We start from the raw sequence: 23,375 nt of genomic DNA, 5'->3' as shown, positions 1-23,375 counted from the left end.
TTTAGCCAGTTAAAAAGCATGAATTGCCGCAAAACCTTGTCCTTCAGAATTGAAGGTCCAAGATCAACAGGGCGTTGTCCATCAACTAGGGAAACCTTGCTGCCACAGCATCTATTGATGTCTTCGCGTTGATAATCATTGCAGAAGGGGGCTCTAGGAAACAATTAACCTCGGGTTTAGGGTATGCTTTGCGTTGATTCATTGCAGTTTTGCATTACCACAACTGGCATAGTTATCAAGACAACATCAGTATAAACTATAAATCTGTAGCCTGATATCCAATTATGTAAAACCAAATGATATCCAACACAAAATCTGCTTTATTAAAATTTGTAGACCATTTATAGTTTATTCTGGTCTGCTTACAGTCTGGAATAGTACAAGGATGACCAAGCCTCGCATATGTCCCAGAACCTACCTACAAAAATCACAAATCTCAATTGGATTACAGAAAATGAGCCTGCAATCCCCCTAAACCTAATCTCCCATACAGAAGACATGATACAACATAGCTGCCTAACCTAACAGAGCAACTACAATGCCAGAACCTCTGGCCAAATCAATAAATTTAATGCAAAAGTACATTACTCAGACTACATAATCTGCAGTTCATAGATTAACACCTGATGCTCAACCTAGCATTTCTAACTTCTTGAACTTATAACTGGGTGCTGCGTTCGAGCAACAATTTGTACAGGCTGTCAGCCGTTGGACGACTTTGCGGATTCTCCTCAGTACATTGGCAGAACAAGTCAACCAGAAATCTTAGTACATCTAAGTCAGCTTCTGTTTGCTCAAGCTCTTCAGCAGATTGAGCCATTGCAGGCTTCTCCAATGGCCGGAGTGCCTCCAAGTTATCTGTTAACTTGGGTCGTTTTCCCATCTACATATGACAAGCAATAAGCAGACTAGTTAGAAGTTAACAAAATAAGCAAATATTGACAGCACAAATAATTATGCATTTGACATAAACCAATTAGCTAACCCTAGAAACACAAATGTATGTCCACACAAGGGCTCGACTGAGCCAACAAACTAAGGGAGCACTAGAATAAGGCCGCAATATCTTTTCAAAGTAACATATTCACACTTTCTCCAATCACTGACTGGATAACTCAAAACTTATTTTCACCAACTAGTCAGGTATACAAAGTTTATAAAGTCAAACTGGTCCAAGATGGACCCCTCAAACATTCTACTCGCCAGCCAGAGAGAGAGGGAGAGAAATACCGATAGGCAGTCATGAATCTCTAATTCAGATAATCCCAAGTAAGGAATCTGCAAAGTCAACATCTCCAAAAGAAGGCATCCAAACGACCAGATATCAACTTCCTGTAAACAGAAAGAAAAGAAACTTAGCACTTTGAAGAAGCAAAGCTTCACCAACTTGGGAAAGAAGAAAGCTATAACACAAGGTTGGAACCCTTAGGGACCATGTGGAACTTCATCGGCTGTTTAAGGATATTTTATAAAAGAAGACTGAAATGCTTCACATGCCAAATTCACAAGAACAGCGTAATGTACTTTTGATTGATACAAATAGTTTACTAACACCTGGAGGGGAAACCAAGTATTTGCCACAAAATTTAGGCACAAACAATCTTGGCATATACTAGGCCATCAACATATCAACAAGTCAAAGACAATCTTAAAATTTCAAATCAATGCTGTTGCAGAAGATTGTTATTTAAACATCAAGTTTTATTGTACCAATTAGCAGTGACAGGAGAATTGCTGAACTTGCTACATGTTTGACAACTCATCAATCTCACCAGACAGAGAACCTCATTCCGATAATAATGCATCAATCAGAAAGCTAAGTAGCACTAGACTCTAACTGGATTCTTGAAAGTTGTAACAGAAACTAGTTCCATGTTCTAGCTTTGCGTAATAAACTATAAGACTTCCTCCAAGTTACCAAATACTTGTCTCACTTTTAGTCATAAAAGCTGTCAGTAAAATAGAATAACCTATTTCTGATAACGTCAGCCTCCTAACTCAAATAAATGCTTCTTCAACAAACATCTATTGCTTTGTAATTAACCAAACTAAATCTCGTAGAATTACAGTAGTAAATGGACAGTTATAGGCACATGTGTCCATGATGTACACGGATAGTGCATCACTATACTGAGTGCAAAAAGATACAGCAGGCACAATTATCTAGGAGATTCCCAGTAAACTGACCGCACAGAGAACTTACCAATCCATAAATATTTTGTTTATGCATTGCCCGCAGAACCTCTGGAGCCATCCAGCGAGGTGTTCCAACACAAACATCAGGAGGAGGTATCCCAACATGGGCAATACAGCATGTATGCAAGTACGAGCTAAGAGGCACTGCCCTATCAAAATCACAGAGCTTCACAACAGGTGTTCCATCAGCTGTCTTCCTATCGATATCAATCAAAATGTTTGCACTTTTTATGTCACGATGAATAATGTGTTTTGAGTGCAACTCCACCAGTGCACATGCAACATTCTTAGCAATGCTTAAAGCTAACTCCACAGGGACATGCTTCTCACCTGCTTTAGATAGCTTTTCTATGTAACCCTGTCATATGATGGAAACGAAAATCTTTAAAACATAACTAAAACAAGATGAAAATAAATACCAAGAAAATGGAATTTTTAACCAGCTCAAGTAATTTTCACCTTTAAGGAACCCCCGTTTATATACTCCATGAAAATTACAGATTGCAATATACGGTGCCCAGAATTATCATCCATAGAAGGAGCCCACTTGGATGATATACTGTGTCCATACATCTCTACTATGCAGGGGTGTTGCAAAGCACCTAAAATTCTAACTTCACCCAAGCAGCTGTATTCAAAGTTCCTAATATCATCCATTGAGGTCCCATATACCTCCAGAGTACGCATCTGCAGCATCCCCCAGCAAAATGACGGTTATAATTTAGAGCAACAATGAAATAAAGGACAACGAAACATCATACAGAATCCTAACCAAGATAAAACGAAAACTTCATAAGCTACAACCTAAACAATGAAATTTTGTTCAAGCCTGGTAAGAATCGTAAACATAGACTTTCAAGAATCACTTGGATAAAAAACTATGCAAGCAAGAGACTAAATTGAGAATATGTGATCTATCATGAAACCTTCTAAGAAGCCTAGGGGTCATTAAGGCCAGAAAATAATTATACAACTGCATAAGCCTGGTTAGATTTCAAAAGGCATACCTTTGCTGCTGCATCAGCCGACCCATATTTACACCGAATAAGAGAACTACCGGATTCAGTTTGAGTTTCATCCGAAGAGGACAATGAAGGAAACAAACAAACATCAGCAGGGCTGCTTCCAGAGAAAGAAACCTTGGCCCGACTGAGAGGAATATACCTACCATCATAAAATATATTATACAACTCATACAAGTGAATATCTAGAAATAAATATAACTAAAGACACACACTGCTACTTTTGATCAGTAATAGGAACTTGAATTGAAAAAGAAAACAACACCACACCACACCACAGTTTAGAAGAAAGAAGAATGAACAAAAGAAGATAAGATTCTGAGGACAGCTAAGTTGATGCTCAAACCAGCGCCCATTATCAATTGAATAGAGAAAAAGCGGAAGCAGGGAAGGTAGGTAATAGAAACTTGAAATTCGGAATAGAAAAAACTTAAGATTCTGAAGACAGCCAAGAGAGGCGAGGGTTAATGTGTAATAAAAACTTCAAAAAAAAAAAAAAAAAAAAGGAAGAAGAAGACGAAGAAAAAAAAGTCAAAAAACACACCTAGACATGTACAAGTTCAGAATACAGTAAACAGAGCAAAAACCTGGGCGTTTCTACTTATTATAACCGAACCACAACAAACGGAGTAATACAAAGTTTTGTGCTCAAAAGGAGATAAGATTCTGAATAAAGCCAAGTTGATAATCAGACTAGAAGTGACCTAGTCAATTTAACAGAAATAGAAAAAGAGATGAGAGAGACTCAGCATTACAAAGACAAATCAAAGTCAGTAAGGAAGTAAAATATAGTGACACAAAACCAACATTTCATATTCAGCACTGAAGAAATTACCAAGAAATCATACATAAGTAAGATGCTGACCTGCAATAATATTCAGGATCTGTCTCCTCTCTTACATCATGCGGACGACATGCATCAACAACCATGCGAATCCGTGAGTCATCTCTCTCAACCAAGTCACCTCCCTTAATTGAGTCACCTCTCTTGGCTGAGTCATTTTTCTTGACTGATATAATATTCCAAGCATGTGGCATGAAATCCAGGTATCCTCTGACAAGCTCACAAGGGACTGGAGGTTCCATCCGATCACATAGGTACTATGCCAACAAAGTAATACCAAACTAGATGTTTAGGCATACAACAGACATACTAATAAATAGATATTAAAGAATAAGTCAGTACAAGAATCACCTTCAGTAGTAATGCTCTATGCCTACAAACACCAAACTGCAATGTTCCTATAGGTACTACAACGGATTTTCGTCTGGCTTTGATAGAACGGAGAGATTTCTCACAGATATCAGAAAAGGCAATATCTTCAACAGTCTCCGGAGACTGTTTGGGGTTCAAACTAATAGATTCAGAGTTCCTAATTGAGCAGGTGCATACAAAAGGCTTCCTGGATATTGAACCACCACCAGCTCTTCGTCTCCTTTCAACAAGAGCCGCCCTATCAGTCCCTCCAAAATGATCTGATACAAATAGAGCAAGATATAATGCAATCTGTAGCTCATCATCCCGATCTCTATCTGTATTTAAACCATTTAACTGCTTCAATTGAGACACCATATCTCGGGCAGAGCACAAAATTCCATCCAACTCTTTATCCCTTAGCCTGAAGGCAAAATAAAAATTACAGCATTTAGAGTTAAGAGCCATTATGTTAAGCTAGCATTCCACCCAGGAACCAAAAGGGGTAACATGTATCTGCATCAACATAAAAACTTGCATAAAATAACCTGTCCACAAGAATAACTTCACGTGAGTCGAGATGGAAAATTTGCTCATAACTCTCTAGTGGCATGAAGGGCCTGTCACGTCCTGCATCATAAAAGCCATCTGGAAGATGGTCCTCAGCACTGCAAAATGACATATTACTATATTTGCAAGACATGTTTCTGCAAGATAGGCTTGAACTACAATCTCCACACTTCCAACGTTTGGGATCCTGAAGATTCCTATTATCAAGATCCCCATCTCGTGGCCTCTTGGACTTTGAACTGCATTTGGATTTTCCTGAATATGGCACGTCATCATGCTCACCAGTAACCTCTTGATTGCAAGTTGACGATGCATCACTCTCGTAACAATCCTTTTTATCACCATTATCTACTAGAGTAGAGTTAACCCTGAGAGATGAGCAACTTCTTACAGAAAGCTCCTCCTTCGAACACATGTCATGATGTGCAGCATGGGAGACGTTTACACCTTCATCTTCTCCAGAAAGTAAACTTTTATCATTATCATCATCCAAATTTATAACGTCCAGTGCACTTTCACGATATGATTCAAAAGTAGCATCTATATTGCCTGGTTTGCAGTCTTCATCCTCCTTCATGTGCAGCTTAGGAAGATCCAGACCTTTTGACTTCCTGCTGTTATTTAAGCGTTCTTGACGAGCTCTCCTCTGCAAGAACTGTCGCTTCCACCGGCCAGCTGATCTCCGAGTTGTGAAACACCTACTGTTAGATGAAGGCCCAACTATACTCGATGAGCTATGATGAAAGCCTGTCACAAATAAAAGCAATATGAGAATGGTTCTAAATATACAAGACACATTAGAGAGAGAGAGAGACAGAGAGAGCCTTACCTGTGTGAAAACGATTTTCATCATTCTTCTGAATGGTGGTTTCATATACATCCATTTCAACTGAGGTACTGCTAAAATCGTCGTTGGACATATCTTTTCCATTACCTTCCAAATTGCAACATATCCATGAAGGTATTTGACAGTAGATGGGAAGCATGTTGTGCTGAACCATAAAAAAAGAACCATCAAAACCATGCTAAGTTCACATATCAAATACCAACTTAAAATATCAGCTAAGTAATAATAATTCTATAAGGAAGTCAATAAAATGCATAGAATATAAGACATCCAAGTTTCCTTACCTGACATCCCACATTTTTTCCCTAAATTTTCTCATTTTTTCCCTTGCTAAAAATTAAAAAACAGTTTTAAAAAACGTACAGCAACCCTCCACCACCCTACTACACCTAACAACCAGTAACCCACAACCAGCTAATTTCCCGCACAACCTAGCAACCTACCACTTGACTTCACCTGAAAGCCCAGCCAATTCACCATCTTTTTTTTCTCCATGAAAGGAAATTAGGTAAAATGAAACAAACTAAGCTGTCTGTGTGTTAGAGAGAGAGAGAGAGAGAGAGAGAGAACTGCAACATGATTTGACAGATGTATGTAGAATGTAATGCAGAGATATTAACAGGAGTTGATCAAGTGTGTGCTCACAAGTAAGTAACATAATAGCCTATATGTTGACCAGAGTACCAGACATTGCTTCTTTACTCCTTTATAAAGAGTTTAGGTGGCTGGGCACAACAGAGATAAAGTAATAACACCCGGAAGAGAGCAACAGATATGATTTTCAAGTAGTTGAGCAATCTCAATCCAAGGAATTAAAATCTGGAATGGAATTAATGTACTTTAAAAAGAGTATAAAACCTGAAAGGAATACTTGATTATAATGCTCCTAGTTCATGGTTCTTAGCAAGCACCTGAAGATTTAAATTCTGGAGGCTTCGCATCAAGCTAAGATCAAGGGACCCCAATGATGTCAACCTGTTGTGCGACAGGTCCAAGTTCTCCAACATTTTCAACGAGGACAAAGCCAAAGGTAGTTCTGATAATTTATTATTGGCAACTTTTAACGATACCAAGGCATTTAAATTACTAATTTCAGCTGGCAAACTCTTCATCTTATTGAATGAAAGATCTAGGTATTCCAACTTGCTTAAGCAGCCAATTTCAGGAGGAAGGTATCTGCAGGAAGTACACCACAAAATAAACCAAGTTAAGAAAGGTAACTTTTTCCCAACATAATAAACTGAGAAAAACAATGGTCACCATGTAATAGAGACCTAATTGCCTGACATTCAAACATTGTTAATCTAAATTGATTGTTTTGTTCTATCAAAAAAAAAAATGATTGTTTTGTATTATTTGAAACAAAAAATCCACAAACAGCTAACCACGTAATAATCATGAAACACTACTTTCAGATCCCAAAAATCCAGACCACCAACACAACTCTGATGTGCGAATAACACAACACTTTATGGGATTGAACCTCTCAAATGATCCCAAATCACCGTTGACACGTTTCAAATCAATTAATCATCAATGCAATAACTATTCTAAGATATACTGTCTTTGTAGTATATTAAATTGGCCAAGCAGCACCTACATTATAGCCCAGGATGTGCATCACTGTTTTAACTCCTCCATATTAAGGTCCCAATGCCTGATCCCATTACTTCCGATTCTCCTTTCTGTAACTACTGTTTGTTAGCAGCTGAGCATCATACCATCCAGGAATATATAATTAATGGCATGCAAAGATGGCATCTTCCTAAATTGATGTATAGTATCCACGTATAGCACCGGCATCAATGGCAAAGATCATTAAGAAAATCCTAAATTGATATCCTTCCAAGAACTAAACCCACCTAAAGCAAGCACACTTTGAAGTCATCCTGCTCTTCGCTAAGCCTACCTAAGCCTCCCTCTACGGCGCTTAGTTTTTTAAACACCACAACTTTATAAGTGTTCCTAGGACCATAAGCTCTACCAATTTAGAACCCACTTGTACACTAACTAATAAAATTGCAATCCAAATATCTCCAGCAGCAAATGTAGCAGAAAATGAACTTACCTTATAGAAAAGTAACAAACAGAGAGCTTGGTGAGACAGTTGAGCCTAGCAATCTCACTCAGTATCGGTATAGCCGAGGACCGAGAAGGCACTTTCGAAAGCTCCAGCTCCTTCAAGCCTTTAAATTTATGCAATGGCAGACCATCAAACGCCGGCGACGATAGCCGGAGCTGCAAGCATTCCAATCCCACCAAGTTCCCAAACTCCGACGAAGAGAACAAATTAATCTCATTCCCGAAAAACTTCAACGTCCTCAGCCGCTTCAGCCTCCCGACGGACTTGGGCAATAAATTATACACATTTTTGTACAAATACAAAGCCCCGACGCCGACGCCGTCGCCGGAATTCTCCCCAATTGAAAAATCCAAGCTTTTGCCGGAGACATCGAGAACGGACGACTCGTCGTCGGCAGCGGAACTGTCGTCATCATCAACTGCCGAACTGGAATCGGAGGTTTCGGGGTCTTTAGGGGTTTGGGGGTTTACCGGGGCGGTTTCTTCAGAATTGGGGACTTGCATTGGAGATTAGGGGCCGGAATTTGGGAAAAAGGAGCGGACTTTGGATCGGAGATCTGTCTAGGGTTTTGGGAGGAGAGAAGAGATGGGATAAATTAGCATTGGAGGGAAGAATGGAATCGAAAGAGGAGCGCCGAGGTGGAGGACCGACCGCTCCTTTGTGAATAATAATGTCCTGGTTAAGAGAAACCCTAGAATTTAGCCCTTTCTACTGTATTTATACTTTTTTCTTTTTTTTTGGGAAATTTTCTACTGTATATGTATAGTTCTGTATTTCTCCCACGTATGTATGTATTAGTAGAATTACTGTTATGTATTAGATTATATATGTATTAGAAACTCCTCCTCGTCTACTATTATGTATATTTCTGTATTTCTCCCACGTACTGTATATGTATAGCTTCTTTGAAGTTCTTCTTTGATAAAAAATAAAATAAAAAACTTTCTCTTCGACCATAAAAAAAAAAAAAAAAAAAACTTGTTAGCTTGCTGGCTAGTCCTTTCGTAATCAAAATATATGTGGGAATGTACTCATTACTTGTCAGGGAAAATTCAATTTTTTGTTCTTGACTTACAAAAGATATATATATATATATATATAGGGCCCTTCTAGTGAGGGATCCCTATTTTTAGTCTTTTATAGGGATAGACATTAGACCAATTTTTAGATCATATTTTCACATCTTAACCGTTCAGTTTTTAGGTCCTAATGTATAGATCACTTCTGCAAATTTTCAGCCAATTTGATGATTGTTAAGGCATCCAAAACTGCAATTTACCATTATAAACACGAACGGTTCCGGTTCGACAGATTCGGTCCGTTCGTGTAAATTGCAGTTTTGGATACCTTAACAATCACCAATTTGGCTGAAAATTTGCAGAAGTGATCTATACATTAGGACCTAAAAATTGAACGGTTAAGATGTGAAAATATGATCTAAAAGTTGGTATAATGCCTATCCCTATAAAAGACCAAAAAAAGGGATCCCTTAGTGGAAGCCCTCTATATATATATATAGCTCAAGTTATAAGATTGCAGGGCATTCAGTACTAGGTATTTTCAAAGAGCCAAGTGAAGGGACTCTTGGGTTTTATAAGGAGTTGGAGGAAGTCGAGGCCAGTAAGAAATTTTAATTAAGCTTCATAGTTCTTTTAATAGTTTTTTTGTCAGTGGTTTAGTATGTTAAATTATTAAGGTGAATCTTGTTTACTGTTTTATGCATTTTAGAAGTGGAGAAACTTCACTTGATAGATCAACAAAGCCAATAATGAACTTGCAGGAGTTGGCCAAATTCAAGTACGCTTCAATAATTTTATGGTAAGATGATTTAAAGTCTGATTTATTTGCTAATATAGAATCTAGTGTTCCTCATGTGAATGAATATTACTTAACAACGTGGTAATAGTTGTTTATTTACTGGATTTGGTCCCCCCAACCCAAAAATCCAAAACTGGAATATGCATATATATTGCATAAATCTGTTGTTCTTATGAAAACTTTAGCTGATGTCATAGTATCTACTCTATAGTTCTTTACTACACGTTAACAAGGAATACAAATTGATAAAAAAATGTTTCATATCATTCACCATTGTACTCAACATTTCTAGCGAAGTGTTTTGTCGTTTAATTTTTGCTGCAGATTGATCAAGTTTCGTTGCATCGAACTAATTACTTTGCTAAGCTATTCTTGTAATCTTTCTATTCTACTTTTACTATTGAACTACAATTTTGTTTGTTCTTTTTTTTGTTCTTTGGTAATTTGCGAAAAGTTAATACGGATAGTATGATATTAACCAAATTTGAACTGAAACAGAACCGATAGTGTCGGTTTTTAAATTTTGTGATTGGTTTTGATTGTAGAAAATAGGAAACCAAAACCATCGGTTCCTTTAGAGGCTAATGCCCTTAAACCAAATCGATGGCGCGCACCAAGTCCACCCATAGCATTTTGAGTAATATAGAGTCGTCTGCCAATTGCATCTATAGAGGTGGACAAATTAGTTGTTTTGTATAAAATCGAGTCATTAGGTTAGCTTTTAGATACAATCTTATGCGAGATTGCCCTATTCACTTATACTATATCGGCTAACCAAATTTTTTTTAGAAGAATCGGCTAACCAATTGAGCTTGCAGGGTTTAATTGTGTGCTATGAGAGAGAGAGAGAGAGAGATATGCCACTATCCCATCAGTAACTTGTGTTTGGTTTTTTTTTATTCAACAGTTGATACTACCCAGTTGATATTGATCAACAGAGCTCTGATACCATGTTGATATTGATTTGTAAATATAATTTTGATTGCTTCTACTTTGTATTTGAACAAAATATAATCGAAACCACAACTTGTTAATTTGATTAATTTGCAGTAGCAAATGAAGCAAGAACAAATCAACTTAACCCAGCAAACTTGTGTACTTGAGTTTCTGAACTTGTTCACACTTTTACATCAACCATCTCTTCCCTTATATAGGGTACAAGATTAACCTACAAAATATCTAAGATAAAAGTATATTAAACTAGATTAAAAGTACTTTAGATACAAAATATCTAGCTTAATTTGAGTGGAGCAAATAGTAATGCAAGTTGCTGTAAAATATCTTTCACCGCAGCATATTTCGCGATAGCGAACGAACTCAACCTTTAGCGAATAGACTTAGTTATTCAGCGAACTGTTATTCGCGAACACTACGTACTTCTCAGCAAACTCGCTTATTACTTTTCCCCTCAGTGACATCATCACGCGAACACACGTTTAGCGAACATTCCCGACCAACTTACTTCGCGAACTTTTCTCCGCAGTGACCTCATCTCGCGAACGCACTTTAGCGAACATTCACGGATGGAGCATGAAAGTATTAATTCTATCACTATCAAGCAAGCTACACCTACATTTTGCACAGCTACGGGTTGAATCTTTGGGCAAGAAGATTGAAGCGGTATGCCAAGCAACTTATCAGTAGCATGAAACACAATAGAGGCTGCCACAAACCACCAAGAATGAATAAACCATATCATAATCATAATGAAACGGGAGATAGAAATAACCCACGGTACCGACCTCCTCCTTCGCCTTCTTGGCCCTCTATAAAAGCCTCAAGGAAATCATCCAACCCGGTCCTCCATTCCCTGCAAATCCAAACAAGAACTGATTCAGATAATATTCAAACCCTAGCTCACTCGGTGCACATGAAATTGACCGGAAATGAACTTACCCGTCGACAGTGTCGTCCAGAGGTTTGTCTTCCTTGTCGGTCGCGTCAGAGAGAGATGTGTTGGAGGACGATGAGCCGCTTTCAGTCTCCGAGTCTGCGGCAACGGTCAAAATCACTGGATGTCGGGCATTAGTGTTGCCACGACCTTGAGGACGGCTGTGGCAGGTTGCACGTGTGCGGCGGAGAGTTGCAGTTGGTGGCTCAACGGCAGGTGGGGGCGATGGTGGTGCCTGCCGCGTCTTGGCCGCCTTGGCCTTCTCAGACTACTTTTGTTGAAACTTCATGTTTTGATCCCAGTTTTTCCTCGAACTCCCCATTTTCTTGGTTTAGCAAATGAGAAAATTTGTTACTCGCACCTGTATATATATAACCTATCGTTCCTAAAGCACATTGTCTGTATTGATTCGTTTCTCCATGCAAAATTGCGTGGGACCCATAGAAAGTTAAAAACCTATTTAAACTTTTTGAATATAAGTTTTTACCGCACTTTTTTTTTTCTTTAAATTTTTTTTTTATCAAATTTAAAAAAAAAAAAAATTCAAACACCAAACCGAAGAGAAAGAAAATAAAAAAACGCAGTGCGTGGGCTTGCCAAATCAAAACACGAAAAAGTACCTTGTCATAGCCAAAATGAATTGAATTTGGCTCGATCTCAGTTTCGGTTCCTTATTCTCTCCTTCATTTCCTCACATCTCCGAGATTCCTTTTCAGATAGTCTTTGCGGCAAAGTTGCTACATTTTTTACCTTAGGAGTATGGCCTTAACTCATGACAAATACTAACGAAACCCAATCAAATGTTTTCTTCTTTTTTTTGAATAAACCAAATGTTTATCTTAGCAAGCGTTTTTTTTTTTTTTTTTTTCCTGTTATCCAAGCATATACGGGATGTTGGTTCCTGCATATTTTCAAACTGGGGCTTGGAATTTTTCTTGTCTTGCTTTAGCTTCATTATTCTCCTTTGTTTGAGCTGATTCTTCTAATTCTAACCGCTAATTTTTCGAATATGATTGACTACAAATTAATATGGATTTCATGGCTAAGGAGGCTTTTGAATTTCTATTCCCCAACCAAAGCTTATCTAGTGGATTGAATTATCAAATCTAAACTCATCCAATAAAAACTTTTCTAAATTAAAGTTGAAATAAAATTCGACCCTTAACAGGTCTAGCCCAAACCACACTTGTTGTTCAGTTAGAACTAAAATAAGACGCTTCGTTTGAAGAATGATGCCAGAATAGAATCACACATCAATTCCTTGTATTTTAATTTCCCAAAACTTTCCACAATTTCACATATCCTATTATTGACTCATTTGAACCAAATTGAAGGAACGTACCTACAAAATGAAATGAATTAAATGAACCTGCATATGCTATATACTTTTCTTTTTTTTTATCATATCAACAACTAGTTTTTTATGAATCGAACTCACGACCTCCCACTTTCAAAGGGGAGACTTATGCCACTAGACCAAATGGTACTGGGCACATTTGCTATATACTTGATAGCGATTATAGATTAGATTATCATGCATTAGTGTAAAAGTAAATTACTAATCAAATTAGAAAATTATAGATATATTTTTTTTTTGGTCAAAAGAAAAAAAAATTGTCCTTTTTTGTTTGACGGCTTCATTATTCTTCTTTGTTTGAGTTGATTCTTCTGGTTCCAGTAGCTAACGAAGCTTTTGAATTTCTTCTTCCCCATGTAAGCTTATCTAGTCTAAATATATTCTTCCTCGCATCTCTATTATTTTGGAAACTTTTGTGTGGGAGGATGCTTGTTTAAATGAATAATGCTAAGTAAACCACTTTTTTGGGTACCACCTGTATCTCACCTTATGTGCAGCTGATATGACACAGTAATGTTAGTTCATGAAATTCTATGATATGTTGGACTTTCTGCTATCATCTGCCACATAAGGTGGGATCAATAGGGCTGTCAATTCCGACACGACTCGAAACCGGCACGAAATAAAGCGGGTTGAACCCGCACGATTAAAAAGCGGGTCAGTCGTGGGTCAACCCGTCATGACCCATTTAATAAATGGGTCGGCCACAGGTCAACCAGCCAACACGAAGTGAACCTGTATGACCCGATTATGCTATATTTCTTTTTGAAATATTGGACGTTAGAAGTATTTGATCATAGGATTAAACAATTTAAAATATTTTGCTTTATAATTATTGGATTTAGTTAGTTATGAATTCCATATAATTATTTATATTCTTTGTCTTGTGGAGTTTTTAGTGAATTTAATAAATTTATGCATTTTTTTAGTTAAATGGGTCACACTGTTAACCCTTAAATGGGTTATTTTATCTAACACGACACGACACGACCTATTTATTTATTAAATGGGTGACCTGTTTAATAAATAGGTTGGGTTTGGATTTAAATTTTTGACACGATTATTAAATGGGTTGGGTTTGGATTTGTATCTTGCGACATGATAAATATCTTAACCCGACATGAATCCAACCCGACACGACCCATTGACAACCCTAGTGATCAATGCAAGTTGTACCCAACAAGGCGACAAGGTGTTCACCTAGTATTACTCTTTTTAAATGGGTCTTTTAAAATATTATGCAGCTGTCTTGGATTCTCATTGTGTTATTGCAGTGTTGAGTGCGAATAATTGCTTCTCTCTCTCTCTCTCTCACACACACACACACACACACACACACACATATATATATATTTAAAGTGCTCATTCTCTGCATCTTTGTGAAGAGATTTAGTTGAGTACTTCGAGTTAGGTCGTAATCTTTCAAGTTCGTTGTGAGATCAAATTGTTAATTTGTGTTTGTATTGGTCATACCGTCGTAGTCATCAACTTAAGGAGATTCGGCTTATTTGTTTTACTTCTATCTTGTAATTGAAATTTAGAGAGAAACTAATATATATATATATATATATATATATATATATGTATATAGATCCTATCCAGAGTGGTGCCTCACTCTGAAATTAACGTGTGAGGTATCAGATCCTATCCAGAGTGAGGCCTCACTCTGAAATTAAAGTGTGAGGTTGGAGTTTAGGGTCACTTTTCTGTCTCATATCCACATCTCGACCGTTCAGTTTTGAGATACTAATTAATGTATAGATCATCTCTGCAAAATTTCAGCCAAATTGATGGCCGTTAAGGCGTTGATAACTGCCTTAAAGCTACTATGGTTCAAGGTGGACAGATTCAGTTCGTCCATTGGTTTAAGTGAGTTTGATACCTTAAAGATCATCAATTTGGCTGAAATTTTGTAGAGATGATCTATACATTAGTACCTAAAAACTGAACGGTCGAGATGTGGATATGAAACCGAAAAGTGACTCTAAACTCCAACCTCACACGTTAATTTCAGAGCGAGGTCTCACTCTGGATAGGATATGTGTGTGTGTGTGTGTGTGTATAATTCTCCAACCATGCCCCTAAGTACGTTGCTAAAATAGTGAAATGGCTACCAACTCCTAAATTTGAGCATAGTTGGATCATGATTTTGTGGCTCTCTCAAACTAGCTCTTCAATTTTTTATTTTTTTTTATCAGGTGAAATATCATTCATTAAAACTGCAATTACAACGTTGCCACAATTACAGCTCCCAAACACGGGCTTACAATCGAGTGAAGCAGCAACTGACTAGTACTACGCATACTTACTCTAATGACACTAAACTGGTATGTCAATGAATCCAACGACGAATACTAAATTGCATGGCTAATCGAATTAGCTAGGCCAAAATAAGTCACATTGACTGGGATAGGGTCAAGCCACAATAGATAACTATTGGGTGGGCCATCCCAGGATATCCCAGAAACCTCAGCACAGGCTGATAATAAAATGCACGGCCAAAAGCCTGCAAAAGACTGTATCCTATTAACCCTAAACCAACCATCCAACTCAAACCATTCGTCAGAATCCATGACACTAACCCTAACAAGTAGGGACTTATTAACACTGCAAAAAACTGAAAAACACAAACCAAACAAAACTAAAAACAAATAGAGGCCCAAATAGCTAGGCCCTAACACAAAGGTCCGGCCCAACCACCACTCCCCATAAGACTCCAGCGCTGCAATCCACCAAGGCATCAACGCGATCCACTAAGGCTGCCGCCAGTGCCTGCACGCTCCGCCGTCCCTCCACTTGCACTGCCCCGCCCCCGCAAATCATCCCAACGCCACAGCACCATCACACCACAAAGCCAACCACACCAGAACCTAGCTGGCGTCCAAGATCGAACCCCGAGAAGAATCGGAACCCCATTGGGCTCATCTCTTCCATGAAATCAAGAACCCAGCCACCGCCCAGCATCCATCCTTAGCCGAGACACCTACAACAACCTGCAAATAGAGCCACGCTGGCAAATCGCACCACATCGGAAGTCCTTGCCAGCTCTCACCCACGATCGACGAAGAAAGGAACCAGATCGGTTATCTCCACCACGATCCATGCTAAAGCCATCGACTTCCATCCCTGACCAAGCCTCCGCCATAGAGCCACACCGCTAGCCCCTGTTATCATCCTCTCCCGGACCAGAAGTCACCGGCCGAGAAAACCCATATGATAGTTTTAACCGGTCAGAAACATGACCCACTAGCTATATATATATATATATAATTGTTCAAAATACTGAATGTCTCAAACGTCGTAGATTTACTTCATCTTGAGCTATAAAAGTGCGTTTCTCTTTATTACAAAAGAACTGGCAAAGAGATATTCTTCCATGGTTAAGCTTCGAGAGGGGACATAGTCTCTTGCTTCATCACCTATACTGCATAATGGTGGCAAACATACTTAGTAATTTTTCGTACTATATGCGAATAAAACACGTAGTTATATTTTTATTAAAAATATTTCCATCCTTCGTACTTTTGAAATGGACTAGCTAGTTAAATTTTCCATCTTTTTAAAGCCAAAAGTATTATACATGACTTTTACATTTTTTTTTTTCATATTTTACACATATTATTGAACAAAAATGAATATAAATTAATAATTAAATTTAAAAATAATAATTAATTAATTAAAATATTTTGTCGAACTTTTCAACGAACTATTGATAAAATGTATGAATAATACACGTATAGTTGAAGGATATCGACATAATGTGTGCCTCTACAAACTAGGGTTTAGAGTTGTAATAAGAATGTGTTTTAGGTATTTAATTGTAATCGGATTCTATTACCTTTTGGGTACCTTGTAACTCCCTATTTAAAGGGCTCCTATTATCAATGATAACACACAATTCTATTCTCCTACAACACGTTATCAGCACGAGTTCTAACTCTAGCCGAAAAAAAAAAACCATAAACACAAAAAACCCTGCCGCAGCCTTCAACCCTTGCTGCACACTGCACATCCCCTGCCACACCCGCTCCTGCCAGCCTCCCACAGCAGCCCTACGCTCTACCCCATCCTTCTGCCGCAAACCACAAGTCCCTGCCAACCTGCACAGCAGCCCCCGCTACTTCCTACTGCACAGCCGCACGTTCCCCTGCATCTTCCTGCTGCACACCAGCCTGCAGCAACCCACGCATCAGCTCCGCAACAGCCCACGCACCCAGCTCCCCGCAGCAGCCCACACACCCGCGCATCTTCCATCCCTCCTGCCTGCACAACCTGCCGCAAAGCCCCTGCGCTCCTGCCATCCCACCAGCGACACACCCCTGCCAGCCAACACTGCCCAGCAGCCCTCCGCTCTGCAACTTCCTGCTGCACAGCCCGCGCAGCACCGAACGAAGAAGAACAGAGGGAAGAAACGAAGAAGAAGAAGACCGAAAAAAAAAACAGAAAAAAGAAGGGACCCGGCCCAAGAAAAAAAGAAAAAAAGAGAAGAAAAGAAAAGGGACCCAGCCGGCCCAGAAGAAAAAAAAAAAAGGGGGGAGAGAGAAAAAAAAAAGAGAAAAAAAAGGGTGAGCCGCAAATCAGCCTAACAAATCAGCAGAAACCCGAAAAAAAATCTTTACGCACGCCTGCATCAACATGCGCGTGTTCTCAAGCCCCGAATTCTCAAGTAAGTTTTTGTAATTAAAGTTGCTGCTTTTTGTACTTTAAATTCCTTTTATTTTCTGCATAATATTGGAATATATGTTGCCAAATGATTTTGATATTTAACAAAGCGGAATTGTGGGGATTCACACTTAACGAACTAAGAGTGTTCGTATGAACTAAGAGTGTTCATAATTAAACGAACTAAGAGTGTTCGTGTGAACCAAGAGTGTTCACAATGCTTGGACTAAGAGCGTCCGTAAGTATCAAATTGTGACCATATTAAAACATTATTGTTTGGTCTAATCCAAAAGAGATTCTTGGAAATTGATTTCTTTGTAGCATAGCTCGGAAATCTTATTGTTTTAGTTTTCGTGGAAGTTTAACTCCGAAACTAATATATCTTCTCTTCTTATTGTCAAGATGTCGAATGAACCTAGACTCGACTTTCCCATGCTTGACTCAACAGGCTCGGATTACCACAGTTGGGTAACCGATGTTGAGAATCATCTCACTTCCAAGGGAATATTACCCATAATCCAGGCACCTAACCCGGATCTTGTGTTCAACCGAACATCTACAAAGCATGCTCAAGCAGTTATCTTGATGCGACGCCATATGGATAAGGCACTCAGATTGGAGTATATGTCGATCAAGGATGCAAGAGAGCTATGGGTAGCGCTAGAAGAGCGCTTTGGCAATGTCCAAGATTCCCTCCTCCCTGACTTGAAGGTTCAATGGAACAATCTGCACTTTGCTGACTTCAAGTCTGTTGCTGAATATAATTCAGAGGCTCTTCGCTTACAATCCATGTTGAGATTCTGTGGACAACTTGTCACAGAGCAAGAGCTAATCACTATGCCAATAACCTCATCAGACGACAGAGATCAGACCACAGACAGGTTGGTTTCTGTCGTCTGATATATTTTAACGACAGACAGTGTAAAAACTGTCGTCTGAATATAGCAACATACCATGGTAAGTTAGCTTTGAGAATTAGGTTTGTCTTCACACAACAGTTATCTGTTGTCTAATCAAAGGAGATAAATTTGATTTCGGTTCGTGTTGTATCTGTTTTTTTTTTTTTTGTTCAGACGACATTTATCTGTCGTCTCGTCAAAGGAGATAATTTTTTTTTGTCATAGCTGTTTGTTTTTTTGGCACAACATGAAGGGATATATGCCAAATTTTAAAGCTATTTCTCTCTCCCCGACAAATTTAACCCTTTGAAAAATTTTCTCTTCCACATCTGAGAAACCCTATCTATCTTGCTCTCCCTTAGGCACAAAAGAACCCAGCTCAACACAAATTTCTTGGCAGATCTCCCCCATTAAACTCTCCTCTAATCAAAACTGAAAACTCAATCTCCCCCATCTCTCTTCGACAAACATAGAACCCATCTCAATCACTTTTTCAAACCATACAGCCAAACCATCTCAATCCCTCTCACGAGTTCTTCTTGTTGGTGTTGAGAAGATTTCAACGCTTTCAATCCGTATTGTTTCACTATTGTTGGGTAAGCCTTTCGATTCACTGTTAATCAATTTATTTAGAGTTTCTTTTGGATTGGGTTTTAGGGTTTTAATTGAAAATATCTATTCAAATTTGATTTGTGTTTGCTGGGTTATATTCGAATTGGGGATACAAGGTTATCTTTTGTCTGGGTTATGTTCAAATTTTCTTTTCGAAGGTACGATTCGTCTCTGAAATCGGTGAAGGAGCTTAACCAATCCCTTGGATTCGAATTGCGGGGTGTTCGTGAATCGAAGAAGGAGATGATAGGTTAGTTAGCATTTTATTTCCATTTGCATTTGCACTTTTTGGGTCATTACCTATCTAAACTTTGTTTTGCTTAACTATCTTTGTTAAGTTTCAGTTTCATGCTTGTTGTTTGCAAGGTCTGATACGTGTATATTTGTATCCTGCTGCAATCACTATTTGGTATTGATTGGCATGATTCCCTTTATTTTGGATAGTCTTGTGTGCTGATATAAACTCTTTTTATTGGGCATTTGCAATTCAAGTGCATCTAGTATTTCTTTTTATTGGTTATTGTTCTTTTCGATCTGTAATTCTTTTGTCAAGGTTACATATGGTCAGCATACTGATATTCTGATTGCCACTGTGACTCTACAACTACAACCCTACTAGCTTGGTAGATGCCTCCTTTTCTTATTCTCAAAAGCAGATCCTTTTGAACCACTTCTTTATGTTGTTAATCTTCTGAATATCCAATAATCAAGTGGAACCACTTTAACTTTGAAATAATTCTGTTGTTATTTGATGTAGTTAATATTTTTATTTGGTTGAAAGCTTGGTTGAAAGCTGAGATCTTGGTCTTCTCATTAGTTTGAAAGCATTTTGGCTATAGGCTTAATCTAAAGTAACCCGTGGAGTCTTGGAATTAATAATTCTTTTCTCAAGAGGCAGTGTAAGTTGGAGTATTACTAGGGTCTGCTGTGGCTGTAATTGAATGAGTGAAAGTGAGAAAAATAAGAATCAGTTTAATCACGATATGGTATTTCCCAAGGCCAGAAGCCCCATAATATCTATTATTTCTTCCTTATAAATTTACTACTCAAGCTTCTAGGGCTCTACATACATTATCACTAATCTTTTGTGTTGTACTTTCAAAATCAATGTTGCTCAGATCTTCTAGATTATTGATGATATTTAACTTGGATTGGAAGGATAGGTTGTCCCTTTCTACATGAAATATATGTATGATAATACTCCTTTTTATTATTCATATTATCAGTTACTTTTTGACGTTACTGTTATATATTCTCCATAATACTGTCTGGTTTCTGCTACAGGTGGAAGGATGGGTTCCTACTATAAGGAGCATAGAATTCTTCCCCACTTCCAGGTTTGATTAATTTCTCCATTTTATACTTGTCAGTTTTTTCCTTTAATGACTTTATGTACATTGTTTTATCCATAAAGGTGTCCTATAGTCTGCAGACATTCAGATGCATTATTATTTAATGTAGTTTGAATTTTAATTGTGCATTACCATTTGCTTTCAATTCCTTACTAGCTCAGGTCTTTGTTGTGATTTTTAACTAAGGGTGTCTGTTGTGTATTGTGTATCGTAGAACTCAGCTTGCTGTATATCTATTCAATATAACTTTGCAATGAGGCTTGGTGGCTTACGGGATAAGGATGGTTTTATGTTATCTACTTTCAACTCCATCAGCTTTTTGTTTGAAACTAGTACGTATCTAGTCCTCACACTTTTGTATAGATGAAAGAAAGCATGTGCTAGGATTAACAGATTAGTTTCTTTATAAACTAGTATCTAGTCCTCACACTACTTTCAACCCCAGCCATTTTTCTTTCTTTTATTGTGCCTTGTATCAGCCTCTTCAAGAACTAGAGAAGATGACCAATATTATTCTTCAAGCTCTGAAAATTACTGGACAAAGAGGCATTATCAACAAAGGCTGGGGTTGGTAATTGTAAGTCTTGGTTCTCAAGATTACTTTCGAGCATAGTGTATATGTATGCTTATCTGGATATGAAACAATTTATTTTTATCTTCTCAGCAGTACAATCAAATGATTCTGTGTACTTAGTGGACAATTGCCCCCATGATGACTCTTCCTCGGATGCTCTGTTGTGGTAAATTATTAATGTTATTAGTTTATTTTGGTTTAGTACAGATTTTGCTGCACTGGTGCTTACTAGATTCATGCTCGCTACGTGGTTTATTTGTTGTAGTGACATGATCATTAATTCAAATATGACTAACAAAAAAAGGTCTTGAACATTTTCATTTGAAGCATGTAGGAGCATTTACATGTTGTAATGATAAATTGATGTAGTAGTAATAAATTCCTGTAGTCCATAGTAGTCTACTTGTTTTATAGCAAGAGGAATATATGTTGGTTGATTCACTCTATTATATGGGACACTGCAGGTCAGGAACGTTACCATCGCCTGGCTCCCATGTATTACAGCGGTGCAACTGCAGCTGTTGGTCTATGATATCACAAGCATGGTAATCATTCAACTCTCCAATTTAGGTTCAGATGTCCTTATGTGTTGCTGGTTTTTGCAAGTTCGTGTTTGTAATTTCACGGAACATTAGACTTTCAAGTTTCAACATTATACAGTCCTTGCAATGGTTCCATTATAAGTATCTGCAGATTATATGTAATCGACTTGAAGTTTTTCTGTTTTTGATACTCTTGAAGCAAAGACTATAGCATCTTTGATATATAACTTTTGAAAGCAGAATGAGCCACTTGTGTGCTCATTGTAAGCCTTAAAATTTTATCTATCAAATGATCGAAGACTATGTCATTAATGATCTGCAATATGAGTTGCTTAGACTTTATCTGTCAAATGATATGAGACTCTTTGGTGATTTGTAATATGAGTTATGCACTGTTTAAGTGTAATCAGTTTGATGCATATTGTTTTTGGCTGCAGGAGTCATTTGTTTTTAGCGAGCTAAGAAGTGGGTTTTTGAATTGCAAAGACAAGGTACATTTGAAAAGTTTTGGAGTGACCACTTTTTGGATTGATATAACTTGAGTAACTAATATTCTTAAAGACTACTAACTCACTCAAGTTTATTTTACTTCTCATTTGATATTAGCAAATCCAACTTTAATAATGTTCTTGGCTGGAAACAAGGCCGAGTTGGAAGAGAAGAGAAAAGTAGGGACTGAGGTATATACTCACTACTACCTTTCCCTGTTCATTTTTTTGTTACCTCTATTCATGAAGTATAGTCAACTATACATTTGCATCTCGATTGAGTTTTGCAAATGAGTTTTCTGCTTGATACTGTTAATCAAGCAATTTGACTATAAAAGTTTGACTTATATTTCATGTGTTTAGCCCAATGGTAACTAAACTAATGTTGGTTGATGTTGTCACAGAAAAGTAGTCCTCACTTAGGAAGCAGAGATCTATCAGGGCAGAAATGGTTAGGAAGTAGAGACGATACGTAGTCTGCAGAAGGGAAGCAGAAAACAAGTAGTGAAGTCTTTGACCATTGCGCAATAGATACACTGCTGATTTCTCATGGGACAAGTACACTCTTCATGAAGGACCTTTTGAGGAGGTCGGAGCAACGTGTTGAAACTTTTATCAATGGGGGTAGATTAGTTTATGCTGCTGTTAACAAACTGTATTTCATGGTTTGAGTATGACTTTCATCATTGGGATATATGATAATACATTGGAAGTTATATGTCTTTTTAAATAATATCAAACAATAGAAAGTTACCAACAACTATGGTTTGAAACAAGTACACACAACAGAAAGATCAAAGATACTTCAAGCATCTACACATTCAAAGGACATTTAAATGTCTTTTTACAACAATAGAGACAATAGATAACTAATAGTGGATGTTGTTTCAATAAAGTTCACACAACAGATTTGGTAAAGAAACATGGAAATTCTACACATTCAGACGACATTTTATTGTCATCTCGCATTAAAACAGACAATAGATTATTTGTAAAGTCTGTTGCTAGAGTTTGACAATAACAACATTTGACTGTCGTTCTATTTCATATCTAACCACATATACTTACAATTTGTACATATTTAAGCACATTCAGACGACAGATTTTTTTTAGGTGTCTGTCGTCTGAGTGAATTTCTGACGTCGGGCTTTAACCGTCGTCTGAACGTCAATCAGATATCAGCTTACTAGACGACAGATTTTTTACATATCAGACGACGGTCATTGTCTGTCGTCTGATAAGGTTATTGGCATAGTGAATTGAGAAG

The 23,375-nt window shown here is 37.8% G+C and overlaps 2 protein-coding genes across 3 annotated transcripts; one reads left to right on the top strand and one right to left on the bottom strand.

Annotated features, from left to right (window-relative positions):
* Positions 1–297: 297 nt before the first annotated feature.
* LOC112196842 lies at positions 298–8,793 on the bottom strand. 2 transcript variants are annotated; one of them, XM_024337310.2, is made up of 11 exons: positions 7,899–8,643; positions 6,742–7,006; positions 5,813–5,975; positions 4,962–5,730; positions 4,414–4,837; positions 4,084–4,319; positions 3,204–3,360; positions 2,656–2,883; positions 2,204–2,554; positions 1,231–1,332; positions 298–883 (listed from the first exon to the last, which is right to left on the bottom strand). In XM_024337310.2, exons 1-11 carry the CDS (start codon positions 8,414–8,416, stop codon positions 659–661), a joined length of 3,438 nt encoding a protein of 1,145 aa, XP_024193078.1. In that variant the 5' UTR covers positions 8,417–8,643; the 3' UTR covers positions 298–658. The 2 variants fall into 2 exon arrangements, with proteins under 2 accessions (XP_024193078.1, XP_040373903.1); XM_040517969.1 differs by lacking the exons at positions 298–883; positions 1,231–1,332 and having other exon boundaries at positions 2,221–2,362; positions 2,527–2,554; positions 7,899–8,793.
* Positions 8,794–19,287: 10,494 nt separating this feature from the next.
* On the top strand, positions 19,288–22,631 carry LOC112200807. Its single transcript, XM_040518609.1, has 8 exons — positions 19,288–19,402; positions 20,437–20,489; positions 20,719–20,836; positions 21,172–21,244; positions 21,543–21,623; positions 22,058–22,111; positions 22,265–22,300; positions 22,513–22,631. Exons 1-6 carry the CDS (start codon positions 19,288–19,290, stop codon positions 22,080–22,082), a joined length of 465 nt encoding a protein of 154 aa, XP_040374543.1. The 3' UTR covers positions 22,083–22,111; positions 22,265–22,300; positions 22,513–22,631.
* Positions 22,632–23,375: the final 744 nt, after the last annotated feature.

This window comes from Rosa chinensis, chromosome 4, assembly GCF_002994745.2.
Source record: "Rosa chinensis cultivar Old Blush chromosome 4, RchiOBHm-V2, whole genome shotgun sequence".
NCBI classification, from domain to species: domain Eukaryota; kingdom Viridiplantae; phylum Streptophyta; class Magnoliopsida; order Rosales; family Rosaceae; genus Rosa; species Rosa chinensis.
This window is presented reverse-complemented; position numbering and strand designations above follow the sequence as displayed.